The sequence below is a fragment of the Ursus maritimus genome, unplaced genomic scaffold (genome assembly GCF_017311325.1).
Source record: "Ursus maritimus isolate PB19 unplaced genomic scaffold, ASM1731132v1 scaffold_26, whole genome shotgun sequence".
Lineage (NCBI taxonomy): Eukaryota > Metazoa > Chordata > Mammalia > Carnivora > Ursidae > Ursus > Ursus maritimus.
In genome coordinates, this window is record NW_024425119.1 from 13844338 (window position 1) to 13866169 (window position 21832).

General features: G+C 33.8%; 1 protein-coding gene across 6 annotated transcripts in view; it reads left to right on the forward strand.

Moving 5' to 3' along the window:
* The window catches only part of LOC103677770 (activating transcription factor 7 interacting protein), a 113779-nt gene that overhangs the window by 57874 nt on the left and 34073 nt on the right, over positions 1 to 21832 (forward strand). For 5 of the 6 annotated variants that reach the window (XM_040642180.1, XM_008707018.2, XM_040642182.1 and 2 more), the window contains 4 exons: positions 3659 to 3742; positions 5326 to 5471; positions 7479 to 7616; positions 15243 to 15308. In XM_040642180.1, the coding sequence (XP_040498114.1) occupies positions 3659 to 3742; positions 5326 to 5471; positions 7479 to 7616; positions 15243 to 15308 (434 nt within the window). The remainder of the gene's footprint in view (positions 1 to 3658; positions 3743 to 5325; positions 5472 to 7478; positions 7617 to 15242; positions 15309 to 21832) is intronic. The other variant, XM_008707017.2, reaches the window with a different exon arrangement.

The window sequence follows — 21832 nt, forward strand, 5'->3', positions numbered from 1 at the left end:
CCTGCTGAGCAGGGAGCCCGACATGGGGCTCAATCCCAGGACCCCGGTATTCTTGACTAATTTCTAATGTTTTCAGAACACAGAATTATAAATTGAAGTACTGAGGACCACTTCTTCCCTCTAGCTACTGACATTTATGTGCTGTACTAATGGGAAAACATAAACCTCTGTCATTTCCAGGTACTTCTTTAGCAAATTTGTTTTAAATATAACAGTTATGATAGCTATGAGCAGCAACAAAAAATGATGAAAGATATAAGAAAGCAAATAAAAAAGCCATTTTAATTTTACAATAGTAAAAGAGAGGTCTAAGAAAGTATTGCAGATATACTGAGTAGGCCTGAAGATACTGTCATACTGTTGCATAGTACTCTATGATAACTGATAGTCATTAGATGATTAAAATGATAATCTTTATTAAGAAGGCTAAGAAAATAAAGATTTCTGTTTGGGAAAGTTTAAACAGCAGTAGAAGAGGTACATGTATTAGTTTCTCTTCCATTCACTTTCCATGCCATGTACTCTTTCTCTAGCTCCTGTTCCATCTCTTTCCTCTTTCATAGTCATTCTTCAAGTTCTGTTAATAGGCTTGCACTATTTTTTCTCTTCCTATTTATTCTTTAATTTAATTGGATTTTGATTTTAATCTCCTCCTCATTGTTTTCAGTCAAGTGACATTGATGCTCATATTGTTAAAACCAGGGATTTAAATCCAAAATTTTGTCTTTATTCTCTTACACTTGGATGCTCTCTTTAATAATCCCTCCCTCTTGAGACTCTCTAGCTTTTGGGCTATGCATTCTCCATTTTTTCATCCTTCTTGGGCCCTTCTCATTCTGTTTCTTAATGGAAAAATAGGAGGGAGGGGCGCCTGGGTGGCACAGCGGTTTAGCGTCTGCCTTCGGCTCAGGGCGTGATCCCGGCATTGTGGGATCGAGCCCCACATCAGGCTCCTCCGCTATAAGCCTGCTTCTTCCTCTCCCACTCCCCCTGCTTGTGTTCCCTCTCTCACTGGCTGTCTCTATCTCTGTCAAATAAATAAATAAAATAAAAAAAAAAAAAAAAAGAAAAATAGGGGGGAGAGCTCTTCTCCACCTGCTTTTTTTGTTTTATAAACATTACTGTTTTTTAATCTTTTTGAGGAGAAAAATGTTTTAGATTAAACCAGATTTTATACTAAATTTATGAAGTTTCGTTCCAGATTTTATTTCAAATGAAAAATGTATCTGTGGTTGATTTGTTTTTCCCTACTCTCTCTCTAAGATAAATATGAGTATAAGTGCTTATGAGGATAATTGCATAGGAATAGAATTTCATCGGTTTTGTCTATTTTTGCTTTAGGTTAGTAGTGATAGAATTACTGTGGTTTAGTTAATTAAAATTTATTAATATCTTATTGTCACTGTTTATTGTGTTCAGCTAAAGTTCTTTATTATCTCAATCCATTTATATTCAATTATTTCTTATTGTATTTGGTTTTCTTTGTGGAACCTCTTATTCCTATACATTGGTGGAAATTGCAGATTTTTCTTTTCAGAGTTGAGGAAAATCAAAGAAGTAGGTTTTGGAAAGGGAAGTACAGGAGGAACATCAGTTTCAAATGATTGTTGTTGCCCAAGTTAGATATGTCCAGAGGTTTGTACTATCTAGAAAAATTTAGGAGTATATAGCATATAGACCTTAATTGAAGTTGAGTGACAAGATGAGATCACCTCAGTGAGTATAAATGGAGATGAGAGGAGGTATAAGAACTGAGCTCTTGACATTCCAATGTTTAGAGATTGGGAGATGAAGAAGAACCAGCAAAGGAGTACAAGAAAGAGCAGCTCTTATATGTCAACTGTACTTCAATAATAAGAGTAAAAACAGTAAATAAGTATATTAACCAAAAAGAAAAGAAAGAGCAGCTTTTCTGGTAGAAAGAAAATCAGGAGATTCTGTTATCTTAGATGTCAAGTAAAGAGGATGTTGCAAGGAGGGAGTAATCGACCCAATTCGGTTAATGTATCAGATGCTGCTTGTTAAGTAAGATGGGAGACAAATATTTAATAACCTGAAGATAATTTGTGACCTTGACATGGGATGGTGGAATTGAAAACCAACTTGAGATTGGGTTTCAGAGATAATGGGAGGAGAATTGGGAATAATAAAATACAACTTTCCCCCCAAGTTTTGCTTTAAAAGGGAGCACAAAAATTCACTGTAGAAGATATTATTTGGAAGTTTGTATTAAATAAAATTTTTAAAAAATTTTCTGTAAATGTTTTGTTATCAATAATGCCACATTTTTCTGATATGCCTTGTAAGGTTGAGAAGTTTTATATGTTTCTTGGCCATTTGTATTTCCTTATCTATAAATTGCCTGTTCACCTACTTTGCTCATTTTGCTAATGGATATATTATCTTTAATTAATCTGTGGGAATTTTTTGTTTTGTTTTAAATATTTTCATAGAGCCAGTAATTTCAGACAGGGGATTGGCAAACTATAGCCTATAGGCTCTGTTTTTGTCAATAAAGTTTTATTGGAATAGAGCCACATCTATTTGTTTATGTATTAGATATTTATTACTGATTCCCAGTTGCAGTGATGTAAGGGGAAAAATATTAGTGATTTGTTTTTCTCCCCCAATTAATGATTAAGTTAGTTGAGATAATAGATTGACTAAAGATCTTTTCTGATACCTATGGGGTTTTATTTATTGTAACAATGCAATTATATAGACATTTTTAGCAATTTTTTTTTGGTAGCACTCTTTGCTATATTTTATATGCCTTGTGAAAATTACTTAAACCTTTTTTGAACACTGGACTTTCCTCATCTATGTGATGGCAGAAATAATGTTTATAGTGTAGGATTATGCTAAGGATATAAAGTAATGTTAGGTCATGCACTTAACTCAGTTTTTGGCACTGTTATCAGTTAACTATTAAGTTAAGCTTTTGTTATCTTTATGATAGTTTTTACATTTCTATTTTATGAACTAACTCATAACCATTAAAGTAACTTAATGATTTAATCTGGTTAAAATGTTAGATGTTTTGAATTTAGCAGTACTTTGTAATTTTTTTTTGTAATTGTCACAACTACTACAGTTTTTTAGTTTTGTTTTTTTTTTAAGATTTTATTTATTTATTTGTCAGAGAAAGAGAGAGGGCACAAGCGGGAGGAGCAGCAGGTAGAGGGAGAAGCAGGCTCCCCACTGAGCAAGGAGCCGGATGTGGGACTTGATCCCAGGACACTGGGATCATGACCTGAGCTGTAGGCAGATGCTTAACTGACTGAGCCACCCAGACACCCCAGTATTTTAGTTTTAATAATTGAATGTAATCAAATCCAAATGCTTTACAATAGGTTTTATTAATCTACTGTTGACAATAAATTATTAAGCAAGATTCCTTGTTTTCAAATTTATACTATTAATTTTTTTTTCCATGTTTAGGAGCTTTTTATGAATTTGTAGGACCATTTGAAAGTGGACTTGATCATTCATTTCTACCAGTCCATGCTCTGTTCCTTTTTTATTCCTAAAATTTCACATTTTGAGACTGGTTTTATAAAACTTTACTCACTGGATTGTTAACACCAAAATTGTAAATTACGATGAGCTGCAATAAATTCTGATGGAAGTAAGATTTCCTTTTCTGTTTTTGTTACAGCAGAAGTAGAAACAAATGAAAAGGATAGCAAACCTGTGGAAGAAGAGCAAGTAATAAATGAAGATGAAAGACCTTCTGAGAAAAGTAAGCATTACAAAAAACCTAAACTAGTTTAGAAAAATAGTTATTCATTGTTTCTTCTTTTAAGGCTGTGGTATATATTTCCTTTCCTAAGATGATTTTAAAATTTTGCAGTTTAAGTAAAACACAGTTAAATCATTTTGTTGAAGCTAACCTAAGGATTTTTGAAAGTATTATTTCATATACTTCAGTATTTTATTTTGTTTATTTATACTTTTCAGTATTTTATAAGAAAGATTTATGCTCAGTATTTAATAAGATACTATCTGCATGTCTTGAGATAAATTGTTTTAGATTTATGTTTAGAGCATGGGGCTATAAGAATTTTGTCGGGGGTGATAAAAGTTAATGAAAATATGTGTCTGTCTCCTTAAGGTTTCTAAGCTTCACGGGAAAGGGAACTTGATGGGTCTGGGTGTCATTAGGTTTGTAAGATTATTATTGGACTAGAAGTCAGGAAATCTAGGTTCTGTATCTCTCCTTGTCATTCTGGTTTCCATATATGACTATATAAGTAATGATTATAAGAGAACTCGTGGAGTAGAACTGGATTTTAAAAGTAGGCACATAGATGTATGGGTATAGAGAAAAGCGAAGAGGGATACTTACGGTCACATAAGGACATTTCCCTTAATAAGTGGAGATTTTAGTATTTTTACATTTTATATATTGAAAAAGAAACGAGATAAAATTTGCTTATGAGCTCATGAATGTTACCAGTATTTGAAATACAAATTTTCTAAGTGAAGATCTTTGAATATCTACCACATTTACTTTTATAATGACATAAAACTTATTATGTTTATTTATTTGAAATTCATTTGGATATGTTAAGAATAACTAGCCTTGGGTGCCTGGGTGGCTCGGTCAGTTAAGGGTCCGACTTGTGATTTTGGCTCCAGTCATAATTTGAGGGTCATAATCTGAGGGTCGTGGGTTTGAACCCTGTGTCGGGCTCTGTGCTCAGTGGGGAGTTGGCATGAGATTCTCTTCCTCTCCCTCTGCCCCTCCCCCTGTGCACATGCACGAGGTTTTTTTCCCTGTCTCTCAAATAAATAAATAAATCTTAAAAAAAAAGAATAATTAGTTTTATGTTATTTTCCTAAGACTAATGATTTTTTCTAAATTCTGAGAAAAAATGTATTGAAGAGGAAGAATTAAATAATTAAAGCTATGTATAGTTGTTAGATATCTGTGACATGAGAATGAATATTATATTTTGTCAGAGGATTCATGTGCACTATAAAATTTAGCAAAGGGAATGAATATGAGATGATTTCTTCTCATCTCATATTCATATTTTAGGTGATTCTCATCTTAACATTATTTCAAAGAAAGAATGTTTTATGATCACATTATACATTGCTTAGCCATGAGGGAGTTCTTGTTTAGCATATTGAAAATCATTTCAAGTTTGAAGTTAAAAAGCTAACTATCCATTTTTCTAATCTCAAAAACAATTCATAAAATAACTGATTGAGAAAGATATTATGATATCTAAGAATAATATTTTGCTGAGAATGGAAAAGAGGCATACTAGGATCTGTAATAAAAACCTGACTGATCATTATGCTTTTTGTCTTCAGATGAATTTTCCAGAAGAAAACGTTCTAAATCAGAGGACATGGACAATGTACAGTCCAAACGTCGTCGATATATGGAAGAAGAATATGAAGCAGAATTTCAAGTGAAGATTACAGCCAAAGGAGATATTAACCAGAAACTACAAAAGGTGTTATAGATTATAAGTTAAAAACCATATTAAATAAAAAACATGACCGTTTTTATTCTTCTAGGTTTTTGACATTATTCTATATTTTACTGACATATTTAGGTTTTTCATAGAGAGAACTTGAAGAAAGTGGTTGAGCTTATTATTCTTAATAATTTAATTTTTAAAACTTTCCAGTTCTTTTTAAAAGAGTTTTCAGATTTTTTTTTTTTAAGATTTTATTTATTTATTTGACAGAGAGAGACAGCCAGTGAGAGAGGGAACACAAGCAGGCAAGTGGGAGAGGAAGAAGCAGGCTCCCGGTGGAGCAGGGAGCCCGATGCAGGGGCTCGATCCCAGGACTTTGGGATCACGCCCTCAGCCAAAGGCAGACACTTAACAACTGAGCCACCCAGGCGCCCCGATTTTATTTTTCTTTTATATTGATGTTTATTCTATGGAAATATTAGAGTCTTATATTTTAACTTTTTTTTTTTAATATGTTAACATTTTAATCTTTATTAAAGCTGGTTTCATGGTTATAAGTTCCTACGTTGTAAATCTTTGTTATGTTCTTTAGGCTTACTATTAAAAATAGTAGGGACAGGACTTTAGAATGACTAGGGAAAGGGAGTATTTAAAATACAGACTTTGGGGGCGCCTGGGTGGCACAGCGGTTAAGCGTCTGCCTTCGGCTCAGGGCGTGATCCCAGGTTATGGGATTGAGCCCCACATCAGGCTTCTCTGCTATGAGCCTGCTTCTTCCTCTCCCACTCCCCCTGCTTGTGTTCCCTCTCTCGCTGGCTGTCTCTGTCTCTGTCGAATAAATAAATTTAAAAAATCTTTAAAAAAAAAAAAGTAAAATCTTAAAAAAAAAAATACAGACCTTGGAAACATCTGCCTATATTTATTAAACTCGAGTTAGAAATACTGAAATTATGTAGTATTTAATATATTTTTCAAAATGTGCTTACAGATGTGTATGAAAGATGCCTTTTTTAGAGGAATATGAAAGTCGAGTGAAATTAATTTTTTAAGGTCTTATAGATTTAATAATGAAATTATAAATAATCTAGATTTTAGATCAGTGTCCTTCTTCCTCTAAGATACAGTATAACTACTCACTTTAGAAAAAGGCAGTTAGTTAGTGAGGCAATAAAAAAAGTGCCATTTCCCCACAGCCTTTTAAATTTGTCATATGGAGGTAGTAATGTTTATTTAGTCCTTTTTGTAGAGCTGTTAGAAATATGAAGATAGGTATGTGGGTTTTGAAACTTCTCTGTGTACTGAGAATGTATTCCTCTGGAACAGTGTTACACAAGTATGAACTGTGGACATGTATCATGTATTCTGTTTGTTATGGATCCATCATAAGATAAATAATGTAAATTATAAGTAGGAATTTAGAAATATTTTATAGAAATTTCATAGTGAGGTGATATTCTTAGTGTCTCACAAAAATACCATGTGTAGCAGATTAGAAATTTTATTTTATTTTATTTTTTTAAAAGATTTTATTTATTCATTTGAGAGAGAGAGAGAGAGGCAGCCAGCGAGAGAGGGAACACAAGCAGGGGGAGTGGTAGAGGAAGAAGCAGGTTCCCAGCGGAGGAGCCTGATGCAGGGCTCGATCCCAGAATGCCGGGATCACGCCCTGAGCCGAAGGCAGACGCTTAATGACTGAGCCACCCAGGCGCCCCGAGATTAGAAATTTTAAAAACTGGCCCTTTAACTGATTTCCTTGGAACCACAGTATAAGTTATGAGAAATAAATACGAAAACTTCAGTATAAAATTATTTATAAAATTTCACTCTCTGGAAATTTTCTGTTTTTAGTATAATTCTATCATAGTAGATATATATGTAGAAGTAGAGGCTTTCAGCAGATACCATTGTATTATGAATGCCAGCATGTTTTCTCATTAAACTAATTAATATATTAGTACTATCTTACTAGTCCTTAAGAATATTTACTCTTTGCTGAAATGCCTTCTTTGACTTAACAAAGAAATATATATATCTCTTTAGGTTGTACAGTGGTTGCTGGAAGAAAAATTGTGTGCACTACAGTGTGCTGTATTTGATAAGACATTGGCAGAATTGAAAACACGAGTCGAAAAGATTGAATGTAACAAGAGGCATAAAACAGTTATTACTGAACTACAGGTTTGTATACTGACTGGAATTATATACCTACGTGTCATTATTTTTATTACTTATTTTGGGGGATGCATTTTCAAAGTTGATAGTAAACTACATTTAACTTCTAAATATTGGAAGTAAAAGGAGTCACCATTAGTTTGCTAGGGCTGTCATAAAAAAATACCATAAACTGGTAGCTTAAACAACAGAGAAGTACTGTCTCCTAGTTCTGGAGGCTAAAAATCTAAGACCAAGGTGTTGGAAGGATTGGTTCTATTTGAAGACTATAGGAAAGAATCTTTTCCATGTGTCTTCTCTAGCTTCTGATGGTTTACTGACAGTCTTGGACATTCTGTGCCTTGTGGAAGCATCAGTGACTTTGTTTTCATATTGCACTATATGTGTGTGTGTGTGTGTGTGTGTGTGTGTGTGTGTGTGTTCCCAAATTTCCCCTTTTTATAAGGATACCAGTTGTATTGCATTGGGGCCCACCCTACTCCAGTATAACCTCGTCTTAACTAATTACGTTTGTAAAGACCCTCTTTCCTGTGAATCACATTCTGAGAATACTTGGGGTTCAGACTTCAATATATAAGCTTTTCATATAGTTCAACCCATAATAGAGCCTTAGTCACTGAAGAAAGGCTGGCATTTCATAAGTACCAAATAATATTTATTGTAAGTGATTCTTTTTATATTAACCCACTTCCTGCCATGGATCTTATGATATAAAGATACTTATATTTGTTAATTACTACTTTTCATTTTTTATTAAATATAACTATACATATACATATACGTATAGTGCCAGAGCTTCTAAATGACTGAAATGAACACATGATAATATGTGTTTTCATTTTATTCCAAGACTAAGAAACTGGAAATTTTTATCATAAGTAAATGCGTTGTTTCTATAAGGCTATCTGAAATATGAGCATAGTCTACAGATGCTGAGTTTGCAAACCACTTACAGACTCTTAATTTGCAAAAGCGGGGAAAAGTGGTCCATGAAAATAAAGTCACTGTTTTCTAGTTATAAAGCAAATTGCAACCAAATGTGACTAGAATTTATATATTATATTTGTTAGCCTTAGTTATTTTCTTGGTTTCATATTGTTAATTTTGTTTGAAGTGAGACTTTTTAAATAATAAGATCTTTGTAGTAATTTTGTAATGTACCATTTAGGACATTACTAGTCCTCTTTCTTACCTTTAGCATGTCTTTCTAATGGTGATAAGTGTTGTTTAATTATTAAACTTATTTTGCTAATACTGTTGAGAATTCTGAATTAGAATTTTAAAATGTTGGAGGATTTAAAAAGAGTGATTTCATTAATTGTTTCTCATTTTGTGTTTTTAAAATCTGAGACTTTGACATCCATATTCTCATGTAATATGCAAGTCCAGAGCTCTTTAACACTTAATAAACTTTTCACTTTGATATTTCTTGGTAGCCTCAGAATCTGAATCCTTTAAATACCAAACCAGTCTCTTCTCCACAGATAAATTGCCCATGCCATTGTTCCTCTTACTTATAATTCTTCAATTCTTAGAAAAATCTTCAAGCAATAGCTTCCCATTTTTCTTCTCATATTGATAGTTTTTGAGTTCTTGGAAATTGATTTATCTCAGTCATCTCACATATACAGTGGGTTGCCAAATTATAACTTTTATTTCTTATTAAAGTCTGTCTTTTGCTTCTTCTCACTTTTCACAAGGCACAGGTCCACTTACATGTGGATTTTTTTCAGTAAATATAGGTACAGTACTGTAAATATATTTTCTTTTTTCAGTTCCTTGATTATAGCAATAGCCTTTTACATGATTATTCTGGTTCTACTTTTTAAGTTCTTACTGGTCCTTCCTGACCACTGATTGTACTCATCTTTCTAAAATACTGTTTGTTTCATTCTCCCTGATATAGTCCGGATTCCTCAACAAAGTGCCATTATTCATTTTTTTATTTTTAATTTCTGGATCTCCTAGTTTTTGATCCACATTTCCTAATACCTACCAGTTGCTACACTGTCCTACAGAGTATCAATGCTCATAGTTATTTTTATTTTAGGCTTTCAACTTCATACTGTTTCTCCCATTCAGTTACCTATAACAATTTACCCTTACCATGCTATTTATAAAGTTTTACTAAACTCAGTTTAGTCCCTGTCTATTTCTGTGTTGTTCTGATATTTAGTATTTTATGGAAGTAAAATTCAGATAACAAAATAACTATTTTGGTGTACAATTCAGTGGCATTTAGTTCATTCACATTGTGTGACTATCATCTCTTTCTAGTTACAAAACATTTTCATCAACCCAAAAGAAAACCTGTGTCCATTAAATAGTCACTCCCCATTTCCCTTTCCCCTTGTCCTTGGCAACCACTAATCTGCTTTCTGTCTCTATTGATTTACCTACTCTGCATATTTCTTATGAACAGAATCCTACAATATGTAACTTTTTGTGTCTGGCTTCTTTTTCTTGGTGTAACATTTTCAAGGTTCATACACAATGTAGCATGTATCAGTGCTGCATTCCTTTTTATGGCTAAGTAATATTTAATTATATTTGTATGCAGTTGAAAGTATTTGAATACCTATTGAAAATAGGGGTGCCTGGGTGGCACAGCGGTTAAGCATCTGCCTTCAGCTCAGGGCGTGATCCCGGCATTACGGGATCGAGCCCCATGTCAGGCTCCTCCACTATGAGCCTGCTTCTTCCTCTCCCACTCCCCCTGCTTGTGTTCCCTCTCTCGCTGGTTGTCTCTATCTCTGTCAAATAAATAAATAAAATCTTAAAAAAAAAGAAAATAAGTAGGTATTCAAGATGTTAAGTGTAATTTCCAGAGTGATCACTAAGGAAAAAACTAAAATATGTATAGCTATATAATATATAATATAATGGGTATGTGTTATATAAAAGGTGGACCCTTGAATAATGCAGGGTTTGGGGTGCTGATCCCCTCCCCTGGTGTAGTCGAAAATACATTATAACTTTTTTTTTTTTTTAATTTTAAGAGGTGGGGGAGGTGCAATGGGAGAGAGGGAGAGAGGCTCTTAAGCTGGCTTATGCCCAGTGTGGACCCTGTTGCGGGGCTCTATCTCACAACCCAGAGATCATGACCTGGGCCAAAATCAAGAGTTGGGTGTTTAGCCTACTGAGACACCCAGGTGCCCCACAGCGGAATTTTTTATTTCAATTATTATACTTTCTGCTCTAGAATTTCTGTATTTTTTCTTTACACAATTTCTATCTCTTTGATGCTCTGTGTGGTGAGACATTGTTTTCCTGTTTCTTGTGTGTGTGTGTTGTTTTTTTTTAAAGTTCTTTGCTCATTGTTTCTTTTAGCTCTTGGAACAGATTTTTAATCCATTCATTTAAAGTCTTTGTCTAGTAAGTCCAATACCTGAGCTATCTTTCTTTTCATTATTTTCTTTCTGTGAATGGCCCATACTTTATTTCTTGTTTCTTTGTATGCCTCCTAATTTTTTTTTTTTGAAATTTGAGTATTTTGAATATTATAATGTGGCAGTTCAGGCAATCACATTTTTCCTGCCCCCCTGCTACCCAGAGTTTGTTGATGCTTGTTGTGGTTTGTTGGTTTGATGACTTCTAAACTATTTTTGTGGAAAGTATAGATTCTTTGTTGTGTGTGGCCATTGAAGTGTGTGTTTTATTAGCTTACTGGTCAGGTGATGTTCTGACAGTTAACCTTAAATGCTTGGAGCATAAAAAAGAAAAAAGGAAGAAGGAAAAAAATTCTCTCCCAGTCTTTGCAGATTAGCTCTGTTGGGGCACTCCTTCAGTGCTTATTAACCAGGCCATTTACAACTTGCCTTATCCTTCACTTCCTGCTTGCATAAGTGAAAGCTTAGGGTCTTTTCAGGCCATTTCTTGCTTTTTTGTCCTGGGCATTTGCATAGTCTTCTCAATTCAAGAGCTTTTAGAGTCCCTTTTATGCCTTGTGTCACCTTGCCCAACCCTTTCTTACCCAGGCTTTTCTGTTTATTGCTTGTCCCAATTGCTGTCCTTTGCCCCAGGCTGCTGTGCCAATACCTGTGCCTTCAAATCTTTTTAGGAAAAGCTGTCTACGATGCTACCCCAGCCTTGGGAATTACTCCAGTTGTGTGAAACAAAGGCTGGCCTGTGTGCTGGTCCTTAAGGGAGTTGCCAGTGAAGATAAGGTCCATATGCTTCCTGTGGCACTAGAAGCCTGTACCAGGCACTCTGTCATCTTCACAGCCACTGCTGATCTGGGTATGGGGAATAATGAATGGACAATCTAAAAGACCACAGTGCTCTCTTACTGCAATGTAGTGGCTTTATTTTTCCCTAAGTCTTCCCCCTGGCTGTTCTCAGTTTTTTTAAGTAGGTTCCACATCCAGTGTAGAGCCCATGATGGGACTTGAACTCATGACCCTGAGTGAGATCAAGGTGTGAGCTGAGATTAGGAATTGGACACCGAGTGAGCCACCCAGGCACCCCACTGATCTGAGATTTTGAGTAGATTCCAGAGTTGTGCAAAAGTTGATTCTAACAATGCAAGTTGCTTTTGGGAAGGGACTGAACCCTGATTTCAGTTCCCTACTCAGCCATTTTTGGTGATACAACTCTGTTCCAGTATTTTTATTATAATTACTTTCGAGTTCTCCAGTATTTAAAGCTTACATATCACATACTTCAGCAAATAATTATATACTTTGCTAAATTATTTTTACTGTTTCTTAGTTACAGCTGACAACAAACGTTTTGAAAGTACTACCATATATATATTCTATATCTTATTCCATAGCAGTTGATGAGTACGTCTTCCTGATTTGCATATATATATTCATTTATTGTATCTGACTTTGCCAAAATCTAGTATGAGTTTTATAAAATTCAAAGTTAAAACACATTTGAAAACAAATACTTAAATTGGATTCAGATAGTTTGCTGTAAGGAATAAATATAATAACTAATTTTAGTATTAGTGCCCTCTCTTTTTAAACACAGCAGTTATTACAAAGATATACTTTTGAGAGACATGATCCTTTTGCAATAGTGTAAAAATTTATTTTACATTGAAAAATTTGGTGAGAGAATAGAACTGATTCAGGTAGACTTTATCTTTAGAGGAAAGTTCATAAAGTTCTCTTTTCTGCTAAAATTTTTAGGGTATACATTTCTCTGTAGATACAGGAAAGTAGATTTTTATTGATTTTCACATTGTCATTCTTATGTGTTTTTAAAATGGATTTATTTAAGATCATTTTTAAGGTTGTAATGTTTGTTGTGTGATGTGACTTTTGTCCACATCCTTCTATTAAAGCCTATTTTAAATGATTAGCTCCTTTTCTGTGTACTAAACATATTTTATAAGACTGAAAATAATATTCAGCACTGATATCTTTTATATTTCTTTAGGGTTGGTTGCATTTTTTATTTTATTTATTTATTTTTTAAAAAAAGATTTATTTATTTATTTATTTATTTATTTATTTATTTATTTATTTATTTGACAGAGATAGAGACAGCCAGCGAGAGAGGGAACACAAGCAGGGGGAGTGGGAGAGGAAGAAGCAGGCTCATAGCGGAGGAGCCCGATGCGGGGCTCGATCGCAGAACGCCGGGACCGCGCCCTGAGCCGGAGGCAGACGCCCAACCACTGTGCCACCCAGGCGCCCCTGGTTGCTTTTTTAAAAAGATATTTTATTTATTGTGAGAGAGAGAGCAGGAGCAGAGAAAGAGGGGCAGAGAAAGAGGGGAAGCAGACTGACTGCTGAGCAGGGAGCTCTATATCCCGGGATCCCTGGATTCAGATCTGAGCTGAAGGTAGACGCTTTAACCGACTGAGCCACCCAGGTGCCTGAGGGATTGGTTGCTTCCTGAATTATGAAAAAGTTCTGTATATTTTTGCTTTTTCAGAGATGTCAAATGGTAAATCTCAACAGTTATTTTCGGGATTTTAATTATTTTTTAAGTAAAAGTGTATAATTTTTAGATTTATATGTCTTTGATGCATTGTCAAGACGAGAATTATCGCGGTACCCTAAGAAAGTCTTAAAATGCAGATAGTTGTCATTTGCTGTGGAGTCAGTAGCAAATGTGTAATAAAAATAGAAATTATCAATAAATATTTAGCTTTTCTACCTCTCCCAGACCTTAACCTCCCCCAAAACACATTTCCAGATAATTGCAGAAAGGAAGTAAAAATGGAAATTCTCCACTCTTTAGATCAGAGCTGTAATTAAAGTACTGCATATTAGAACCTGTAAGTGAAAGCCACAGCAGTATTCAAAGGGAAATTTATAATTTTAAATTCATTACTACTGAACAGGAGAAAAGAGGAGAACATTATATGTTCATCTCCTATGTTAGGAAAAAACAATTACAAACTAAACTCCTAGAAGGAAGAAAGAGTTAATAAATTAATAAAATGTAAAAAAACTCAACTCTTTTTGAATATTGAGCAATGAATGCAAAACCTTATTCTTTTGTGAAGACTTTAAAAGTAGATTAATTTTTGATTTGTAAATAATGAGTACAAATAAACTACATAAGGATTCAAAAAGGAGACAAAGATCCAGAGGAGATTCTTTAAGTTAAGAGAGTTATTATATACAACTTTATACCTATGGTGTCCATTTTATCTAGTAAGGAAGTAGGAAGCCTAAAATTATAAGGAACTCTGAAGTTGAGACCAGGACAAAGACATCTATTATCTATGCTGCTATTTAGAGTTTTGGTGGTGGTCTGAGCAATAAAATAATGATAGGAAAAAGAAATTAAGAGTAATGATTGGGAACACAATAGAATTAATTTGGCTAACTGTTGAAAAATACCCGATTGAAGAAAAACTTTCTAGTAGTTTTTCTATATATATCAACAGTGAGCAATGAGAAAATAGTAACATTTTTGACAGATTATTAAAATGAACATAATATGAAAGTAAGTGTTTCAAAGAGTAATATTAAATGTGCACACATATACACGCTATTGAGTGTACAAATTAGCAAAGACTTGAAGAAGAAATTGTTATTTAGACATTTGATAACTATTAGATAATTTAGATATAAATTAGCATTTAGATAAGAATCATTTAGACAAGAGCTTTAAACATAGATTCTATCTCAGAAGTTACATCTATGTGAGTGCTACCCAAGGAAATAATCTGAAAGAAAAAATTGTTAATTGCATTTTTTGACTATAGCAGTACATTGAGAAATACTGAACATTTCCACTGGGAAACGGAGTATATAAATAATGATTCAATATATTATACATATATCCATAACCCATGGCATTGGATCTTTTATGACTTACAGATGTTTTTAGTCAGAATTCTCAGAAAATTGTGTGGTTACAACATACTGAAAAATAACAACAACAAAAATCCCCACAATTACACATACTCAGAAATGTACTGATTGTGAGTTCTAGGAGGGAAGAAGCTACCTTCTAAAATTAAGAGTGTTTACCTCTGGGTATTGAGTTCAAAGGTCGTTTTAATTTTCATTATGATTTTCTGTATAATCAGCTTGCCTTATTTTCTTTGCTGTTGGCGATCTCAGGATCCTTTTATTTGTGGGTTTCTTGTAATGTATGCATGTATCCTATTTAATACCATAATGTTACGTGATTTCTGTTTCATTTTTGCTTTTTTTTTAGGCCAAGATAGCCAGGTTAACCAAACGCTTTGGAGCAGCCAAAGAAGATCTTAAGAAAAGACAAGAAGTAAGGATTTCTATTTTTGCATAATTAATATTTAGCTCTAAGTGATAATCTTAGGAAATGGTGAGTTAGGAAAATCTTCCTTTATTACAGGTATGAAATTTGCTTTCATACTGTGTACTTCCTGTATGTTCTTTCTGGAGCTGCAGCTGTAGAAATAATTATTAACCCTTTTCTAATCCTCAGTTACTGTTTTCATATATCAACACTTACATTAATCTATTTTATGGCATTCTGGAAGTTATATTTTCATTTTGTTTTTAAAATCGTCTTTTTGGGATTTGTCTTACCATGTTGTTTTCTTTTTACATTCTTGCCAGTGTCCTAGTCTAGTCTCTTATTTTCTCCAAAGTATGTTAGTATTCCATTACCTGGAGTAGCCCTTTTCTCTTTTTAGCTTCCCCCACGTATTTAAGTCCAAACATCATAGCATAACATAAACTCCAATGTATAGTCTGCTTTTTGCTTTTTGTTATTTCCTTAGTTATTCTATAATACATATTTTTAATATAGCACTTGTATATTGCATTATAGTTTTTTAGTTTAATTTCTTTCTTTTCCTCTTGACTTTTTTTCTATTTGGGCAAGTTACACTTCTTTGTCTCGAGAGCTCCATTGTCTGGCACTTACTAATTGCCAATAACAATTATTTCAGTAGTAATCATTATTACTATAGGATTTTTCTGTCTTCATTCATTTTGACATCTTCTTTACTTGACTTTAAATAAAGTTATTTTGAAATAATTATAGATGTACAGGGAATTGCAACAGTAGTACATAGACTCCTGTGAACTTTCACCTAGCTTTCCCCAGTGGTGAAATCTTATATAACTTCAGTACAATATCAAAACCAAGATATTGATACAATTCTGTAAAGTAGTCTGTAGACCTTACCATTTCTCACCAGTTTTTATATGAATTCATTATGTGTATGTGTGGGTGCACACATGCACAGTTCTATACAATTTGATCCCATGTATAGATTTATGTAACCTCCCCCACAGTCAAAATCTAGAACTGTTCCATTACCATGATGGGACTCCCTCATGCTGCCTTTTTACAGGTTAAACCTACCTCATTTCCCCCCACACCCACCTATTCCTGTGTGTTCTCCATCTCTGTATTATTTTTACTTAACTTTTTAAGCTCTGGTTGCTCTTTTTTCTTGAGCAACTGATAGTTTTTAATTTTGTTCTACACAGACAAATCTCATCAAACCTTCCTTTGGCCATTCCCAAAGATTTCTCTTATTTTATTTTTCTCAATTATATGATTTCCTGATTCTGAACACTTTTTCAGCTTCATTTGTTTGTCATAATATAAAACTTGCACTATTTTATTTCTTAGATTAGAAAATTGATGTAAACCTTTTTTTTTTTTTTAAGATTTTATTTGTTTATTTCACAGAGAGCAAGCACATAAACAGGGGGAGCGGGAGCGGGAGAGGGAGAAGCAGGCTCCCACTGAGCAGGGAGCCCAATGTGGGGCTCAATCCCAGAACCCTGGGATCATGATCTGATCTGAGCCGAAGGCAGACACTTAAGCGACTGAGCCACCCAGGCGCCCCGATGTAAACCTTTTTTTAAAACCTTTTTTTATTTGCTGTGCTTGAACCAAAGAAAGGGCTTTGCAATTTTTCCTTTTTGTACAGTGTGAATTTCCACTTTTTTCCTTTTATCCTGATGTTTGAACTAAGCAGCATGCTGCCCACCATATACTTTCCAGTGTTTGTGTATGTCTTTTTTGTTTTCAAAACTACTTTCTAGTTCTTCTTGTTTATTTATTTAAAAGTGACAGAGACAAACTTTAAGGAAAGAAGATGAAAATATTACAATCCCTGAAAGGTTTGTTATGGAGAGCTATAAGTACTATGGAAACAACAAATACAGTATAATTCCTAAAGATTAGAAAAGATTAATTTGAACAATTAGGGTCTGTGGTGCTTGAAGAAAAATATTGATGTGGGGGTGCCTGGGTGGCTCTGTCGTTAAGCGTCTGCCTTCGGCTCAGGGCGTGATACCAGAGTCCTGGGATCGAGCCCCATATCGGGCTCCACCACTGGGAGCCTGCTTCTTCCTCTCCCATTCCCCCCGCTTGTGTTCCCTTTCTCGCTGGATGTCTCTCTCTCTGTCAAATAAATAAAAAAATCTTAAAAAAAAATATCGATGTGGTCTTCAAGCTTTCAAATTTTGTTCCTTCCTTAATTAGCTTTTGGGTAAGGCCAGTTTTACATGCCCAAACTGGGACATGTTACCCATGTACCCATTCTTGTTAGTATTTTCTTTTTGTGAGAGAGATTTCTAGAAATCTTAAGAATTTGGTCATTCATGTCCTGATTCCCTTTAATTATGGTATCCAATATAATTTTATATCTGTGTCATGCTAGGTTTTAAAAACAGGAGAGATATAGAATGAAAGTTTAAAACTTTAGATCTCCCCTTATTAAAATAAATAAACAATAATACTTCAAATGCTCTTCTTCTATTTCGATTTGCTCCTTGAGCCTCTGATATTAACCAGTTAAAAACAAACCCCACCATTCAGGTTTGTCTTAAAACATTTTCTATTTTAATTTTTAAAAGAGCAGAAAACCCTCATAGGTAGTTTGCTATTAAGTCCACATTTATAATCTAATCTGTTACTGCCTTATGACTGATGCCTCTAACTTATAAACTTTGTAGTTCTTACTATAAAAGAGATGTATACATTTCTCATCTTTTATGAAAAATCAGTGTATAATTGATTAAAATTTTAGATTAAATTCTACATTTTAATTTTCTATTAAATTCTTAAAATTGTTTTAATTGTGCTACAAACACGTAACCTAAAGTGTATCATTTTTAACTTCACAGTTCAGAAATATTAACTGTATTAACACTGCGAAATAGATCTTTAGGTAGGTGTTTTTCATGTTGCAAAACTGAAGCTCTGCTACCACAGACCATCTCCTATTTCCTCTCCCCTCAGCACTCAGCTACTTTTTGTTTCCATGATTTGACTACTCTAGATACCTCATAAGTGAAATCATATAGTATTTGGTTTTGTTTGTTTTTTGTTTTTGTTTTTGGTGACTGGTTCACCTGTATTGTAGCATGTAACAAGATTTCCTTTTCAAGGCTGAATAATATTCCACTGTATGTGTATCGTATATACTGCATTTTCTTCATTCATTTATTGATGGATATTTGGGCTGCTTTCATCTCCTGGCTTTTGTGAATAATGCTACAATGAACATCTGTGTGCAGGTAACTCTTTAAGATCCTGGTTTCAAGTCTTTTGGATATCTACCCAAAAGTGAAATTGCTGGATCATTTGGTAATTCTGGTTTTAGTTTTTTGAGGAGTTTCCATACTGTTTTCTAAAGAGGTCACACCATTTTACATTCTTACCAGCAAGGCACAGGGTTCCAATTTCTCCACATTCTTGCCAACACTTGTTATTTTCTCTTTTGTGATAGTGGCCAGTGCTAATGGATGTGATGTGGCATTGCATTGTGGTTTTGATTTGAATTTCTTTAATGAATAGTGATGTTGAGCATCTTTTCACATGCTTATTGACTATTTTGGAGAGATGTCTGTTTAGGTGCTTTGCCCATTTTTAAAATCAGGTTGCTTGTTTTTTAATTGTGAAGTTGTGGGACTTTATATATTCTGGATGGATGTTAACCCCTTATCAGATATATGATTTGTAGTTATTTTCTCCTGTTCCATAGGTTTCCTTTTCACTCTGTTCATTGTTTCTTTTGATGTGTGGAGGTTTTCAAGTTTGATGTAATCTCCTTTGTTTTGCTTTTGTTGTCTGTGCTTTTGATGTCATCCAAGAAATCCTTGCAAAATTTGATGTAATGAAACTTTCCTCCTATATTTTCTTCTAGCAATTTTTAGTTTTGGTCTTATCTGTAGGTCTTTGATTAATTTTGAATTAATTTTTTGTATATGGTGTAATGGTCCAACTTTATTCTTTTGTGTTTGGATATCCAGTTTTCATACCATTTGTCGAAAGCCTGTCTTTTCCCCATTGTATAGCCTTGGCATCCTTGTTAAAGATCAATTGACCATATACGTGAGACTTTATTTCTGGGCTGTCTATTCTGTGCCTGTCTTTATGCCAGCATCACATTGTTTTGATTACTGTATCTTTGTAACATATTTTGAAATCAGGAAATAAGAAGCCTCCAACTTTGTTCTTCTGTTCCAGGATTGTTTTGGCAATTCAGGGGCCCTGGAGATTCCATATGGATTATAGAATGTTTTTTCTATTTCTGCAAAAAAATGACATTGGATTTTGATAGAAATTACATGGAAACTTTTGATCACTTTGGGTAGTATGGACATTTGAACAGTATTAAGTGTTCCAGTCCATGAACATGGGGTATCTCCATTTATTTGTGTCTTTTATTTTGTTCCACAGTGTTTGTAGTTTTCAATTTAAAGGTGTTTTGCCTTCTTGGTTAAGTTTACTTCTAAATATTTTATTCTCTTTAGTGATATTGTAATGGGATTATTTTCTTAATTTCTTTCTCAGATTGTTTTTTGTTAGTATATAGAAGTATGATTGAATTTGCTTGATGATGATGATGATGATGATGATTTTTTAATTCTGCACCATTGCTGAATTCATTCGTTTGAAAATTTTTTTGTGGACTTTTCACAGCTTTCTGACTATAAGATCATGTTATCTGCAAACAGAGAAAATTTTACTTTTTCCTTTCTGGTATGGCTGCCTTTTATTTCTTTTTCTTGTTTAATTGCTGTGATCAGATCTTTCCAGTACCATGTTGAACAGAAGTTGGTGAGTGTGGGCATCCTTGCCTTGTTCTTGATCTTAGTGGGAAAGCTTTAATTGATTCACCATTGAGTGTGATGTTAGCTCTGGGCTTTTGACCTACAGTTTTTTTTTTTTATGTTGAGGTAATTCCCTTCTATTCCTAATTTGTTGAGTGTTTCCTATCATGAAAGGGTGTTGAATTTTATGAAATACTTGTTCTACAACAATTGAGAAGATCATGTAGTTTTCCCCCCTTCATTTTGTTAATGTGTTTAATTGATTGATTTATACATTGATTGATTTTCGTGTCAAGCTCTCTTTGCATTCCAGGGATAAATCTCACCTGGTCATGTATAATCTTTTCGGTGTGCTGGTGAATTTGGTTTGCTAATTATTTTTTTGAGGATTTTTGCATCTGTGTTCATCAGGGATATTAGGCTGTAGTTTTCTTTTATTGTGGTGTCTAGTTTTGGTATGAGGATATACTGGCCTCATAAAATGGGTTTGGAAGTTTTCCCTCCTCATCAGTTCTTTGGAAGAGTTGAAAGACTGCTGTTAATTCTTCTTTAAGTGTATGGTAGAATTCTGCATTGAAGCCATCTGATCCTTGGTATTTTTTGTTATTAGAATGTTTTTGATTACTGATTCAGTCTCACTACTTGTGTAGAACTTGTTCAGATTTTTATTTTCTTCTTGATTCAGTCTTGGTTGTATATTTCCAGAAAGCTGTCCATTTTTTCTAGGTTATCCAATTTGTTGCCTTATAATTGCTTACGATTGCTTGTGATCCTTTTTTATTCTGTGGCATCAGTTGTATTGTCTCCTCTTTCATTTATGATCTTATTTATTTATGTCTTCTTTCTTTTTTCACAGGTAAAGTTTTGCCAGTTTGTTGATCCTTTAAAATGCCAACTCTTAGTTGATTTTTTCCCCTGTTGATATTGTGTTCTTTGTTTTATTTCTGCTGTAATCTTTATCATTTCCTTCCTTCTCCTGAGTTTAGTTTGTTTTTCTTTTTTCTAGTCCTTTGAAGTGTAAAGTTAGGTTGTTGATTTGAGATCTTTCTTCTTTTTTAATGGAAGTGTTTATCACTACAGATTTTCCTCTTAATACTACATTTGCTGCATAAATTTTCCCATAAATTTGGTATGTTGTGTTTTTGTTTTTGTCTTGATATTTTCTGATATCTCTTGTGATTTCTTCTTTTATCCATTAGATTTTTTAAGTGTGTTTTAATTTCTACATATATGTGACTTTTCCATTTTCCCTTCTGCTGTTGATTTCTACCTTTGTTCCATTGTGGTTGGAAAAGATACTTGGTATGAGTTTCATCTTTATAAATTTGGTAAGGCTCATTTTGTGACCTAATACATGATCAATCCTGGAGAATGTTCTGTGTGCACTTTGAAAAATTGTATTTTTCTGCTGTTGGGTGAAAATGTCTACAAATGTCTGGTCTATTTGGTCTTTGGTATTGGTTCAGTTTTGCTATTTCCTTATTGAATTTTTCTCTGGATCATATACCCATTATATAGAATGATGGACTGAAGACTCCTATTATTGTGTTGCTGTCTGTTTCTTTTTCAATTCTGTCAATGTTTATGTCATTTGGAGGCCTTGATGTTATGTGCATATCTGTGTATAAATATTGTATTTGGTCAGTTTGATGCTTTTGTCATTATATAACATCTTTTTTGTCTCTTGTGACAGTTTTTTACTTTAGCTCTCTTTTGTCTTATGTAAGTATGGTCACTCTTCCT